Genomic DNA, 14,775 nt, shown 5'->3' on the forward strand with positions numbered 1-14,775 from the left:
AAACCCGTGAGACCTCTGTTTATCTTTGGAACACTGTTTAAGATATTTTAGATTTAGTCCGAGAGCTCTCAGTCCCTCCATTGAAACTGTGTGTACAGTATACTGTCCATGTCCAGAAAGTTACATCATCAAAGTAGTCCATGTGACATCAGAGGGTCAGTTAGAATTTTTTGAATCATAGAAAATACATTTTGATCCAAAAATAGCAAAAACTATGATTTTTTTCATCATTGTCTTTTCTTCCGTGTCTGTTGTGAGAGAGTTCAAAACAAAGCAGATATTGTGATATCCGGTTCTCGAACGAATCATTCGATATAACAGGACCTTTTTGAACCAGTTCATGCACCAAATTGAACTGAATCGTTTTAAATGGTTCGCGTCTTCAATACGCATTAATCCATAAATGACTTAAGCTGTTAACTTTTTTAATTTGGCTGACACTCCCTCTGAGTTCAAACAAACCAATATACCAAAGTAATTCATTTACTCAAACAGTACACTGACTGAACTGCTGTGAAAAGAGAACTGAAGATGAACACAGAGCCAAGCCAGATAAGATTTTTCAGGTGAACTAACCCTTTAAGTGTCGACTGATTTAGTCTTGTTAACTCAGATTTCTCTTTTCTTTTTCTTTCTTTTTTCATTTTGCAGTCATGTTTTACTAAAGAAAGTTCGAGGTCTGATCATAAAGAATAAAAGGTTGTTAGGTTTTTTTTTTTTTGTGGTTTCAATAAACTTGCTGACAAACTTCTATGGATTCTATGGAATTATTTCCCCCAAGGAATCAAAAAGGTCAATTTGGAGAAAAAAAGTCAGCAACCTTGAGATATTAGCGAACTGTGAGATAGATCAAATAGTCAAAATGACTATTGTTTATTAAAATTACTATATGTTTTTTTTTTTATTCTGTGGTGGATATTTGTAAGAGCACACTTGTCTGCGGGGAGTGGTAAGGACAATGGCACCAAAGAAAAACATCTACTTTTGGCAAGTTCCGGTAAACATTGGACTTGAACCAATCTTATGTGTTGTCAATATGACATTGGACTCAAGAAACACCATGTTAACAGAATTTGAGAATCAATTACAATCAGATAAGATAGTAAGATTTTTCAAATTCAGTTTGTGCATTTATGTTCAAAATAGGAAAAAAATGAATTCTATCTTGAGATCCAATGAGAATCACCCAGCTGCATAAGCTCCCCTTTCTGCAACTCATGAGATCCATGAGTGTTAATGAAGAGGGAGGGACTATCGTTAATTAGCTGAAATCTGTAGAATACAAAAAGACCAAAGGGCAGTATTTCCACATTGTGTTTAACTGTTAAACAATGGATGGAAGTTGGTGTTTGGTTCAGATTTTGCTGGTTTGTGCTTTCTGTCATGCTGTTCCACACTGGAGTAAATCGCTTCAGGATGTTCAATCTCTGATGACCCAGCAGTTTCCGCTTCAGAAGCCAGTTCAACAACCAAGTAACCAGCAGTTTCCGGTTCAGAAGCCAGTTCAACAACCAACTTACCACCAGTTTCCGCTTCAGAAGCCAGTTCAACAACCAAGTAACCAGCAGTTTCTGGTTCAGAAGCCAGTTCAACAACCAAGTAACCAGCAGGTTCCTCAGCAGTTCCCGCTTCAGAAGCCAGTTCAACAACCAACTTACCAGCAGTTTCCGCTTCAGAAGCCGGTTCAACAACCTAAACTACAGTTTCCGCTTCAGAAGCCAGTAGTGCAGAGAGATCCTATTGATAAATGTGCTGTAGCTGATTCTGAGCAGATCCAATGTGGTCTACCTGGCATCAGTGGTGCTGAGTGTGAAGCTATCAACTGCTGCTTTAACGCACAGCAGTGTTACTATGGGAGAGCGGGTAAATGTTCTCAATCTTATTCTGTTTGTGTTAAACTGATTCTCTGCATTAACCTGCTCGTGTACCTTGTTCTAGTAACTGTCCAGTGTATTCGAGATGGTCAGTTTGTGGTAGTGGTGTCTAGAGACGTTACTCTGCCTCGACTGAGTCTGGATTCGGTTCATCTACTGGGTGGAAACGACCCACCTTGTGCTCCTGTGGGGTCCACACCTTCTTTTGCCATATACCAGTTCCCTGTGACCGCATGTGGCACGAGTGTGATGGTGAGCAGCTGCTACTGGTTTTATTCTGCATTTGCTTATGATGGACTGGATGCTGCCACGGTTTCTGTTCACAGGAGGATGGCGGATATGTGGTGTATGAAAACCGAATGACCTCTTCCTATGAAGTGGGGATTGGACCATATGGTTCCATCACAAGGGACAGTCATTTTGAGTAGGTGATCTATGACTTGGTGTGAACATTAGTCCCTAATAAATGCTACAAGCTTGCTGTGTGTTGTCCAGGTTCCTCTTCCAGTGTAGATACTCTGAAACTTCTGTGGAAGCTCTGGTTGTGGAGGTCAACTCCGTTCCTCCACCTCTACCAGTAGCTGCTCCTGGGCCTCTCAGGGTGGAGCTCAGACTGGCCAATGGCCAATGTGTCACCAAAGGCTGTGCTGAAGGTAAGGTCTTGTCCTGTGTCTGCCTAAAGCCTTTCAAACTTGAGTCTGGTTAAACCCCAGTGTTCCTCAGGTGATGAGGCCTACACAGCCTACTACAGTGACGCTGATTATCCCATCACAAAAGTCCTGCGAGAGCCTGTGTATGTTGAGGTGCACATTGTGGAGAGGACTGACCCCAACATTGTCCTGATGCTGGGACGTTGTTGGACGACTTCAACCCCCAGTCCACTCAGTCTCCCCCAGTGGGACCTTCTGATTGATGGGTGAGTGTACAGCTGATCTTTATCCCGTTAGTCTGCTGGGAGACCCTTCCTAACCTTCTCTTTTGTCTTCAGATGCCCTTACCAGGACGACCGTTATCTGACCACACTGGTTCCAGTGACTGGATCATCTGGTCTTCAGTTCCCAACCCACTATAGGCGTTTTGTTGTGAAGATGTTCACATTTGTAGACCCAGCCTCACTGGCTGCTCTGCAGGAAACTGTATGCCCCCTCCCCCCCTTACTTGAACATTTGTATCTACTACTTGTGGGTTCTATGATTTGAGCCTCTTTCTTTCCTGTTAGATCTTCATCCATTGCAGTACAGAGGTGTGCCATCCATCATCTGGCTCTTGTGAGCAAAGCTGCACCAGGAAACGTGAGTTCTCGCTTTCTCTTGACAAGAGGAACGGAGCATTTTAGAAGTGTTCTCACTTCTAACACTTCTCTTTCAGGAAGAGATACTCATATCAAGGCTGTCTCTGGGGAGCAGACTGTGGTTTCTAGTGGAGCAGTTACTCTGGTCATGTAAATCTAGTTTTTAATAAACTCTTTGCAGAACCGTGAGGTATCTTGTCTATTGGTCTTGTTCTGCAGAATCTGATATTAAACTCCTGTCTCGTCAGGTTTTATTTTTCTTCCTCCCTATCAAACCAAGGTTCCAGAACCTTTTGTAAAGATTGTGCATTCTGAGTCCTTTATCCATCCTCCAGTTGTTAACCTGGAGCAGAACAAGGTTCCCCTTTTTAAAGGGTTAAATGTAAACCGCATGTTTAACCCATCCAAGTGCACATACACATTTTACTGGGGAGCAATTGGTGGTGTGGTGTCTGGCTCAGGGCACCTCAGCTGTAGTTGAGGTCCATTAGCTTTAGGTTACAAGTCTGACTAGTCAACCATTGGGCTGAGACTCAACCATCACAGCTTGTGGGTCATATTCGATGCCTTTGTCATTCATCCTAGTACCTTCTGCCTGTATGGGGAAAGATTTGGTTGCAAGCTGGGCAGTTGTGGCAAAATGGATGGAGTCAGACTTGAGACCTAAGGGTTTAATACTCCATACCAGTAGGGAATGTAGGTTAGGGACTGAATGATCGTGCTCCCTTCCACTCCTGGTGGAGCCAATCCTTCTGACAAGAAACAAATTCAAATACATTTGAGGTGTTTTTATTTCCTCATGCATAAAAGACTAACCTGCACCCTGGGGCATAATATTTTGGGCTATACCGAAGGCAGTGTTGGAAAATATGACTAGAGTAAAAGTGGTTTGCTGAAGAAGTACTAGACACCAGCAGGAGCTGGTGATGAAAGTTTCAACCATTCAAAGTTTTATTGGAGTATACTGTATTGAAGTTTATTTGTATTAATGCACATAGTAGGCTATATATATATATATATTATAGTTGAAATAGTAATACACTTAAAATCCATTAACAACTGTAATTTTGGAGAACACTTAAGTTGAAATTAAAATCAATTATTTTACATGTGCTTTAGTATATTGATAAATACATAAAAATTGTACTAATTTAGAATACAATAATTATGTAAAATATATGTTTAAGTAATATTTAATGAGACATTATCATAAAGTGCATTTTGTTTTTTTAAAGTGCACTTAAGTATGTTAAGACCAATTGTGATTAAAGTGTAATCTTTTTAAGTACACTTACAATAATTGGCCTTTAATTTAAACTATATGATATTTGTATGATTGGAAGTACACAAGTACATTTTTAATACAGTTAAGCACACTTCTTTTACACAAGGGTAATGCTGCTCAAAAGTGGCATAAATGCATTTACAACTGTGCTGTATATTTTGATACTTGAGGTTGAGGTGTGTCTGGACGTGTTAAGTTAAACTTAATTTTTGTGCAGGCACAGACCAGCCGTTTATCTCGGCTGTGAAAAGACATATTCAGACACTGTTTTCATTTATGGGCATGTTTAGCTCTGTATGGTGTCTCCAAAACCAGGGTCGTTTAGCTCTGCTCCTGGAGATCTACCTAGATAATACTCAGTGGTTGAATTGAAAAAAAAAAAAACGGGGAATTCTGTGATTACAAATTTGTATTTTTATTTATTTAGTTTTTATTTAACAAACAAACAAAAAAAGCTTTATTAAATGATCTATGGTTTGTAAGAGCTGTTTTCCTTGTGTCAAAAGTTTTAAGTTGTTTTGGGGGGGACGGGGTCTTCACAATGTAGGTGAAACCAATGCCTGTGGCCTGCATGCACGAACATGAGCACACACGCCCACACACACACACACAATCTCTGTGTGTCTGTGTGTCAAATCACCTAAATGATGCCCCTTGTGTGGCATGTTGACAAAAATTATATATTCTTGGGTGTATTTTTAGTCAATAACATTAATATTTTCCAGAGTGATGGTTTGGGATCTCCTGGCAATTCGTTCATATTTTACAAGGTGGCTTATTCGTACAAATTTATAAGATTTTTGCCAAATCGTACGTATTTTACGAGTTGCACAATTTGTATGAATTTGTACGAATGACCTACACCTAACCCCGCCCCTAAACCTAACCGACACTGGGGATTAGACAAATCATATAAAATCGTACAAGTGGTCGTACAAATTCCTACTAATAAGCCACCTCGTAAAATACGTATGAATTGGTCGTGAGATAGCGTTGTTTGAGCCTGTCATGGATAAAGAAATATAATTCTAAAACCACCAATAGGTGGCGACAAGTATCTGTTAAATTAATGATTCATTTAATTCTTCAAGCAAACAATTCTTTCAAAACTGCTGATTCATGTAGAGTCGACCCAAGTTGACTGTGAATGGATCACCGAATAATTGGCTCACTTCATTCTTTCAAAGAGGGATTAATTCATGAAAGAAACACATGCTCTGAGACACACAGCAGATCTGCTGCAGCTTTGTTTGGAAGTATTTAATTTTTGCTAAACAGTAAAAAAGACTAAATGTGTCTGAAATGAAAATCACTCACTTAACTTACTGTCTGTTGAACGGCTGCATAGAAATCGTTTAACATTTGCGATCACCCACACATTCTAAGATTAACTAGCCTATGGTAACGATAAAAAAAAACTAAAAAAAAAAACTCACAGGTATATTTATCTTTCATTATTTTAATCAGAGGCATTCAGACATTATAATATACTTCATCATGAAAATAGTGCTTTTGGAGATGTTTTTTTCACACTTCATAACAGTGGGATATGGCAAAATTCATTTTTTGGGCAGACCTGGGCCCATAAAAAAACGCCCATCTTACTTTTTCCACCAAACTTAAAATCATCCTTCTTCGCTGTTCTACCATTTTTCTTTTACCCTTTCGCTGCCTTCACCCCTGAATTCATAATGAATATTAGAAAAGGGCGATCATTAGCCTACTGAATGGGATGCACCCCTTCTCTCTCTCTCTATCTCTCTCTCTCAGTAGCCTATCGTCCTTCATCCTCTCAGTCACACATAGGAATGTCCTTAAACTGTAATCAGGTAAATATCATACCTTAGTTCTCTTCTTTCTGAAGAACATGAGAAGTTGCTCATTATAAATTATTATATGTAGATAATAATAATAATAATTAATTTGTCTGATAAGTTAAACAGTGCACTGACTGAACTGCTGTGAAGAGAGAACTGAAGATGAACACCGAGCCGAGCCAGATAATGAACAAAAGATTGACTCGAGTCAAGAACTGTTTCTGTCAGACGTGTCTGATTCGAGAACCAAGGAGCTGATGATACTGGGCATTTGTGATTCAGCGTGAAGCAGACTGACACACAGAGTGTCTGAACCGAACTGATTCTTTTGGTGAATGATTCTGAACTGATTCTGTGCTAATGTTATGAGCGCCGGTAAACCGAGGCTTGAACGAAGGGCAATTATCGCCAGTGACGCCATTATGTTGAGCGCAAAAGAACCGGTGAACTGTTTTCTTCAACTGGTTTGTTGAATCGAACTGTCCGAAAGAACTACTGGTGATCCGAAAACCGATGAGCCAATCTTTTGATCATTATCTGGCTCAGCTCTGTGTTCATCTTCAGTTCTCTCTTCAGCAGTTTGGTCAGTGTACTGTTTGAGTAAATGAATTACTCTGGGATATTGGTTTGTTTTAACTCAGAGGGAGTGTCAGCCACATTAAAAAAGTTAACAGCTTAAGTCATTTGTGGATTAATGCGTATTGGAGATGCGAACAATTTCAAACAATTCAGTTCAATTTGGTGAACTGGTTCAAAAAGATCCGGTTACATCGAATGATTTGTTCGCGAACCGGATATCACAAACTGCTTTGTTTTGAACTCTCTCACAACGGACATGGAAGAGAAGACGATGAATAAAGTCGTAGTTTTTGCTATTTTTGGACCAAAATCAATTTTTGATGCTTCAAAAAATTCTAACTGACCCTCTGATGTCACATGGACTACTTTGATGATCTTTTTCTTACCTTTCTGGACATGGACAGTATACCGTACACACAGTTTTAATGGAGGGACTGAGAGCTCTCGGTCTAAATCTAAAATAACAGTGTTCCAAAGATAAACGGAGCTCTCACGGGTTTGGAAAGACATGAGGGTGAGTTATTAACAACATAATTATGATTTTTCAATAAACTAACCCTTTAAGTGTCAACTAATTTAGTCATGTTAACTCAGATTGCTCTTTGCTTTTTCATTTTGCAGTCATGTTTTACTAAAGAAAGTTCAAGGTCTGATCACAAAGAATAAAAGGTTGTTAGGGTTTCTCTTTAACAATGTTTTTTTTTTTTTTGTGGTTTCAATAAACTTGCTGACAAACTTCTTTGGATTCTATGGCATTATTTCCCCCAAGGAATCAAAAAGGTCAATTTGGAGAAAAAAAGTCAGCAACCTTGAGATATTAGCGAACTGTGAGATAGATCAGTCGTGACATAAATAGTCAAAATGATTTTTTTTTTCTTCTCTATTTATTTATTTTTTATTCTGTGGTGGAAATAAGCTTCCATATACTTAAAATCATTTTCTGCTTAATATAGGGTTTTCCTCATATTTGTAGGAGCACACTTGTCTGCGGGGAGTGGTAAGGACAATGGCACCAAAGAAAAACATCTACTTTTGGCAAGTTCCGGTAAACATTGGACTTGAACCAATCTTATTTGTTGTCAATATGACATTGGACTCAAGAAACACCATGTTAACAGAATTTGAGAATCAATTACAATCAGATAAGTTAGTAAGATTTTTCAAATTCAGTTTGTGCATTTATGTTCAAAATAGGGAAAAAATGAATTCTATCTTGAGATCCAATGAGAATCACCCAGCTGCATAAGCTCCCCTTTCTGAGATCCATGAGTGTTAATGAAGAGGGAGGGACTATCGTTAATTAGCTGAAATCTGTAGAATACAAAAAGACCAAAGGGCAGTATTTCCACATTGTGTTTAGCTGTTAAACAATGGCTGGAAGTTGGTGTTTGGTTCAGATTTTGCTGTTTTGTGCTTTCTGTCATGCTGTTCCACACTGGAGTAAATCGCTTCAGGATGTTCAATCTCTGATGACCCAGCAGTTTCCGCTTCAGAAGCCAGTTCAACAACCAAGTAACCAGCAGGTTCCCCAGCAGTTTCCGCTTCAGAAGCCAGTTCAACAACCAAGTAACCAGCAGTTTCTGGTTCAGAAGCCGGTTCAACAACCAACTTACCAGCAGTTTCCGCTTCAGAAGCCAGTTCAGCAACCTAAACCTCAGTTTCCGCTTCAGAAGCCAGTTCAGCAACCTAAACCACAGTTTCCGCTTCAGAAGCCAGTAGTGCAGACAGATCCTATTGATAAATGTGCTGTAGCTGATTCTGAGCAGATCCAATGTGGTCTACCTGGCATCAGTGGTGCTGAGTGTGAAGCTATCAACTGCTGCTTTAACGCACAGCAGTGTTACTATGGGAGAGCGGGTAAATGTTCTCAATCTTATTCTGTTCATGTTAAACTGATTCTCTGCATTAACCTGCTCTTGTACCTTGTTCTAGTAACTGTCCAGTGTATTCGAGATGGTCAGTTTGTGGTAGTGGTATCTAGAGACGTTACTCTGCCTCGACTGAGTCTGGATTCGGTTCATCTACTGGGTGGAAACGACCCACCTTGTGCTCCTGTGGGGTCCACACCTTCTTTTGCCATATACCAGTTCCCTGTGACCGCATGTGGCACGAGTGTGATGGTGAGCAGCTGCTACTGGTTTTATTCTGCATTTGCTTATGATGGACTGGATGCTGCCACGGTTTCTGTTCACAGGAGGACGGCGGATATGTGGTGTATGAAAACCGAATGACCTCTTCCTATGAAGTGGGGATTGGACCATATGGTTCCATCACAAGGGACAGTCATTTTGAGTAGGTGATCTATGACTTGGTGTGAATATTAGTCCCTAATAAATGCTATAAGCTTGCTGTGTGTTGTCCAGGTTCCTCTTCCAGTGTAGATACTCTGAAACTTCTGTGGAAGCTCTGGTTGTGGAGGTCAACTCCGTTCCTCCACCTCTACCAGTAGCTGCTCCAGGGCCTCTCCGGGTGGAGCTCAGACTGGCCAATGGCCAATGTGTCACCAAAGGATGTGCTGAAGGTAAGGTCTTGTCCTGTGTCTGCCTGAAGCCTTTCAAACTTGAGTCTGGTTAAACCCCAGTGTTCCTCAGGTGATGAGGCCTACACGTCCTACTACAGTGATGCTGATTATCCCATCACAAAAGTCCTGCGAGAGCCTGTGTATGTTGAGGTGCACATTATGGAGAGGACTGACCCCAACATTGTCCTGATGCTGGGACGTTGTTGGACTACTTCAACCCCCAGTCCACTCAGTCTCCCCCAGTGGGACCTTCTGATCAATGGGTGTGTACAGCTGATCTTTATCCTGTTAGTCTGCTGGGAGACCCTTTCTAGCCTTCTCTTTTGTCTTCAGATGCCCTTACCAGGACGACCGTTATCTGACCACACTGGTTCCAGTGACTGGATCATCTGGTCTTCAGTTTCCAACCCACTATAGGCGTTTTGTTGTGAAGATGTTCACATTTGTAGACCCAGCCTCACTGGCTGCTCTGCAGGAAACCGTATGCCCCCCCCCCCCCCCTTTACTTGAACATTTGTATCTACTACTTGTGGGTTCTATGACTTGAGCCTCTTTCTTCCCTGTCAGATCTTCATCCATTGCAGTACAGAGGTGTGCCATCCATCATCTGGCTCTTGTGAGCAAAGCTGCACCAGGAAACGTGAGTTCTCGCTTTCTCTTGACAAGAGGAACGGAGCATTTTAGAAGTGTTCTCACTAACACTTCTCTTTCAGGAAGAGATACTCGTATCAAGGCTGTCTCTGGGGAGCAGACTGTGGTTTCTAGTGGAGCAGTTACTCTGGTCATGTAAATCTAGTTTTTAATAAACTTTTTGCAGAACCCCGAGGTATATTGTCTTGTTCTGCAGAATCTGATATTAAACGCCCATCTTGTCAGGTTTTATTTTTCTTCCTCCCTATCAAACCAAGGTTCTGTTTTGTAAGATTGTGCATTCTTTATCCATCCTCCAGTTGCTAACCTGGGACTGAGACTTCAATCCATTAGCTTTAGGTTACAGGTCTGACTAATCAACCATTGGGCTGAGACTCAACCACTAGTCTTGTGGGTTATATTCGATGCCGCTGTCATTCATCCTAGTACTTTTTGCCTGTATGGGGAAAGATTTGGTTGCAAGCTGAGCAGTTGTGGCCAAATGGATTGAGTCAGACCTGTGACCTAAAGGTTTAATACCCAATACCAGTAGGGAATGCGGGTTAGGGATTGAATGAACGTGCTCCCTTCCACTTTCAATACACCCAGTTGCTCCCCAGGCACGACAGTGACTGGTTGCAAACTGCTGTGTGTGTGTAGTAACTTGGAAGTGTTAAAATTGGAGGACCATTTCAAGTATGGGTTGCCATACTTTGCCTTTGCTGTCAGGTCAGTGTTGGTTTTTAGAGTAGTGTGAGTGGGCTTTTTTTTTTTTTTATTTATTTTTTTTACATCACACAAGTGATTTTTTGGCAAGTAAAATGATTCCTTAGCATGTTTAGCTGAGAGGAGAAAATCCTGGTGTACCCAATCCTTCTGACAAGAAACAAATTACAATACATTTCAGTAAATGAGGCTTTTTATTTCCTAATGCATAAAAGTCTAACCTGCACCCTGGGGCATAATATTATATATTATGCTATACCGACGGCAATGTTGGAAAATGACTCGAGAGTAAAAGTGGTTTGCTGAAGAAGTACTAAATTTCAATAATTCAAAGTTTTATTGGAGTATACTGTATTGAAATTTTATTTTTATTAATGCACATAGTAGGCTATATATTAGTCTAAAGTGAAAGTGAAGTGACATTCAGCCAAGTATGGTGATCCTTACTCAGAATTTGTGCTCTGCATTTAACCCATCCGAAATGCGCACACACACAGAGCAGTGAACACACACACACACACTGTGAGCACACACCCGGAGCAGTGGGCAGCCATTTATGCTGCGGCGCCCGGGGAGCAGTTGGGGGTTCAATGCATTAGCTTTAGGTTACAGGTCTGACTAATCAACCATTGGGCTGAGACTCAACCACTCAACCACTAGTTTAACCACTAGGGCACCTAAGTCGTGGTATTGAAGGTGGAGAGAGAACTGTACATGCACTCCCCCCACCCACAATTCCGTGCGGCCCGGGACTAGAACTCACAACCCTTCGATTGGGAGTCCTACCCTCTAACCATTAGGCCACGACTTCCCACAAATAGTAATGCATTTAAAATACACAACTGTAATTTTGGAGAACACCCACCAAGTTGTAATTAAAATCAATTATTTTACATGTGGTTAAGTATATTGATATACATAAAAATAATTGTACTTATAATACAATTATGTAAAATGTATGTTTAAGCAATTAATTAGACATTATCATAAAGTGCTTTTTTTTTTTTTTTTTTAAGTGCACTGAAGTATGTTAAGACCTATTGTGATTAAAGTGTAATCTTTTTAAGTACACTTACAGTAAGTGGCCTTTAATTTAAACTATATATTTTTATGATTGGAAGTACACAAGTACATTTTTAATACAGTTAAGCACTTCTTTTTCACAAGGGTAATGCTGCTCAGAAGTGGCATAAATGCATTTACAACTGTGTTGTATATTTTGATGGTTGAGGTATGTCTGAACCTGTTAAGTTACACTTAATTTTTGGGCAGGCACAGACCAGCCATTTAACTCTGCTGTGAAAAGACACCTTTAGACACTGTTTTCATTTATGGGCATGTTTAGCTCTGTATGATAACTCCAAAACCAGGATCATTTAGCTCTACTCCTGTAGTATAATACTCAGTGGTTGAATTATAGAAAAACGGGGAATCCTGTGATTACAAATGATTACAAATTTGTTTTTTTATTTATTTAGTTAGTTTTTATTTAACAAACAAACAAAAAAAGCATTATTAAATTATCGTCTTTGTTACGTATGTAACCCTCGTTCCATGAAGGAGGGAACGGAGTTGTTACGAATGGGATCTCTCCCGAGAGCCCAATAACCTTCGAGTGGTACAAAACACTCGCATTCAAGTCTTCGCTGAGGAGCCAAGCCAGTGAACCAGCCGTTCAGCGGAACAGCGATATGGCATGGGGACTTAATGTCTCCATTCCCTCCTTCAGGGAACGAGGGTTACATATGTAAGGGAAACAGGTCCATTTAGCTCAAAGGGAATCATTTAAGATTTTAAAGGGAATTTGAACAGAATCACTGTTTCACGGCTGATCACTGAGACACCCTGCGATTCACTGAACAAGCCGTTTAACATCAAATCTGTGCTGGATATTAATATCCAAAGTATAGTGAAAACACTATCAATTAGCACAGTAACAAGATCGGCAGTTTATGGCATTAACTTGTAAGCACAAAACACAAGATACTTCTCTTTTCAATATGAATAAGGCTTTATTAGATAAATATAATGCTGTGTTCACACCAAACGCGGATAGAGCGTCAAATTCACGTCTACCGCGTCTAGTTTGCCACTTGAACATTTTATATGCATTTGCGTGTCTAGAGCGAAATAGACGCGCATAGAAAGCAAAAGTTTGAAGCGAAATTGATGCGTCTGAGGTGAAATCCGCTTCTTGTGGGAGGGGCAAGTGCCAGTGGTTGTCTGTTTGCAAGATGGCTGATGTTGATCGAGCACTCGGGTCTTTTCCACTTTTTCCTGCACACGTCCTCTGAATAAACGCATTATCTTGTTAGCGAAAAGTAGCTGTAGCCTATATTAGGGGGAAAATAGTTGTTAAAAAACAGCGGGAAGGCCGCGGGTCGATAAATGTGTAACTTTCGTGACTCAAAAGTTAAATGTGTATTAACAACACACTCATCCAAGCGAGTTCCTTTATATTCCTGAAATATGAACTTGTGTGTGATACTTGTGTCATAAAGCTCCGGTTGACTGCTCACTGACAACATCAGTCGTTCCTCCATGTTGAATGAGTGACTCCTGAGCAGGCTCCTGATTGGTTTAGGCGGCGCGAATTGACGCCAAAGTTCAAATTTTTCAACTCGGGCGGCAGACGCGAATTCGTGTCAAACACATAAATGTACAAAAGTACAATTAGCTTGTAACGTGCCTATCGCGCCAGACGCTCAATTTGCGCCAACTAGACGCGGAAATGAGGCGAATTTGCGTGTTCCGCACCTCGCTAAATGCCTCATTCCCGCCGCGAGACCTCCAGACAATGCACCTTTGCATTGACTTAACATTGAAATCATTCGCGCCAGACGCTCTATCCGTGTTTGGTGTGAACACAAGCCTAAGACTTAAACTAATCTAACATATAAACCCACGCACTCACACATTCACACAAGTTGCAGGAAGATCGAAAGTTAGGGAAGAATGAGTTTAAGAGAATGGAAATGTGAAATCCCAAGTTTACATCAATACCTTAAATTGCATAGACATAAACAACCATCAATCACTTAATTAGCCCTCGCATTGAGTTCCTCAATGAGGTTAAAATTATATAAGATACACCAGTAAAGGTCACCGTCTGGATTTAAAGTTGCTTGCGTCTCCTGTAGCAGCAGGCGTGCAGGCCAAAGCACGCTGGAACCGCACTCAAAAAAACAGTGATGAATAAAAGCATGGCTAAAAGCTAAAGCTAAGAAGCAAAGCTACAAACTAAAAGCATATTAAAAGTTAAAAGCAGGCATGACTAATAGCAGAAGCTAAACAAGCTAAAAGCATACTTAAAGCAGGCATGACTAATGGCAGAAGCTAAACGCAAGAAAAAAGCTAAAGCAGACATGACTGATAGCAAAAGCTTAACAAAAGCTAAAAGCTAAATTTTATGGTTTCCTGAGTATTTAAACTGGCCTGTTGGCCACACTTCAAGATATTGTCTTGGCACGGGGGTATCATAAATCATGTTATCTTATCAAGCATGTGGTCTGAATTTTCCCGCTCCTGCTGGGTCTAATTTTGATATGATACATTTGACAAATAACTGATGGCCATGACTGTTTCAAGCAAGCAGATTCAAGCACATACATATGAAACATGAATATGTATCCTTAAGCTATCCAATAGTTATTAAAAGACATACACAATAAGTGATTAAACATGATAGTCAAATATGTGGGTTACATATAAATGAATATAGAGTTAAGCGATGGACTGATATTCATTTAGAAGTCATTTTGGTCCATTTATTTATTTTTGTCATTCTCTGACATAGATTTCTGTGGAGACCAGAGGTTCAAAGGCCCCACTTAGGAATTTCAGTCTGGTTCTGCTAGGTGGGGGAAGTGTTTAACTTAGCCTGCACCCCGACGCCCTCGTCCTCAAAGCAACTCAACTCACACGTGTCAGTGTTTATAAATAGATTAAATGAAACGGGACAAATTTAATCTTGACAAACTATGTATCATTATAAAGATCTAAGCTTCTAGCATCGACTACAGATTGCTGTTTTTCAATGGAAAGCTTATAAA

At 40.3% G+C, this 14,775-nt stretch overlaps 1 protein-coding gene across 9 annotated transcripts; it reads left to right on the top strand.

Moving 5' to 3' along the window:
* Nucleotides 1-1,304: 1,304 nt before the first annotated feature.
* LOC128019742 (zona pellucida sperm-binding protein 4-like) lies at nt 1,305-10,228 on the top strand. 9 transcript variants are annotated; one of them, XM_052605935.1, is made up of 9 exons: nt 1,305-1,721; nt 8,301-8,703; nt 8,779-8,966; nt 9,041-9,138; nt 9,210-9,367; nt 9,438-9,630; nt 9,701-9,848; nt 9,935-10,007; nt 10,081-10,228. In XM_052605935.1, the coding sequence occupies exons 1-9, from the start codon at nt 1,332-1,334 to the stop codon at nt 10,155-10,157; spliced, it is 1,728 nt and encodes a 575-aa protein (XP_052461895.1). In that variant the 5' UTR covers nt 1,305-1,331; the 3' UTR covers nt 10,158-10,228. The 9 variants fall into 9 exon arrangements, with proteins under 9 accessions (XP_052461895.1, XP_052461894.1, XP_052461893.1 ...); XM_052605926.1 differs by having other exon boundaries at nt 1,306-1,692; nt 8,494-8,703; XM_052605932.1 differs by having other exon boundaries at nt 1,306-1,692; nt 8,533-8,703.
* The last annotated feature ends 4,547 nt before the right edge of the window (nt 10,229-14,775 follow it).

Source organism: Carassius gibelio, chromosome A9 (genome assembly GCF_023724105.1).
Source record: "Carassius gibelio isolate Cgi1373 ecotype wild population from Czech Republic chromosome A9, carGib1.2-hapl.c, whole genome shotgun sequence".
NCBI classification, from domain to species: Eukaryota; Metazoa; Chordata; class Actinopteri; order Cypriniformes; family Cyprinidae; genus Carassius; species Carassius gibelio.

Coding starts and splice junctions, on each gene's coding strand:
- LOC128019742 (XM_052605935.1), top strand. CDS start 1,332: ATGGATGGAAGTTGGTGTTTGGTTCAGATTTTGCTGGTTTGTGCTTTC. Junction 1,722..8,300: donor AGTTTCCGCTTCAGAAGCCA/GTAGTGCAGAGA, acceptor AAATCGCTTCAG/GATGTTCAATCTCTGATGAC. Junction 8,704..8,778: donor GTGTTACTATGGGAGAGCGG/GTAAATGTTCTC, acceptor ACCTTGTTCTAG/TAACTGTCCAGTGTATTCGA.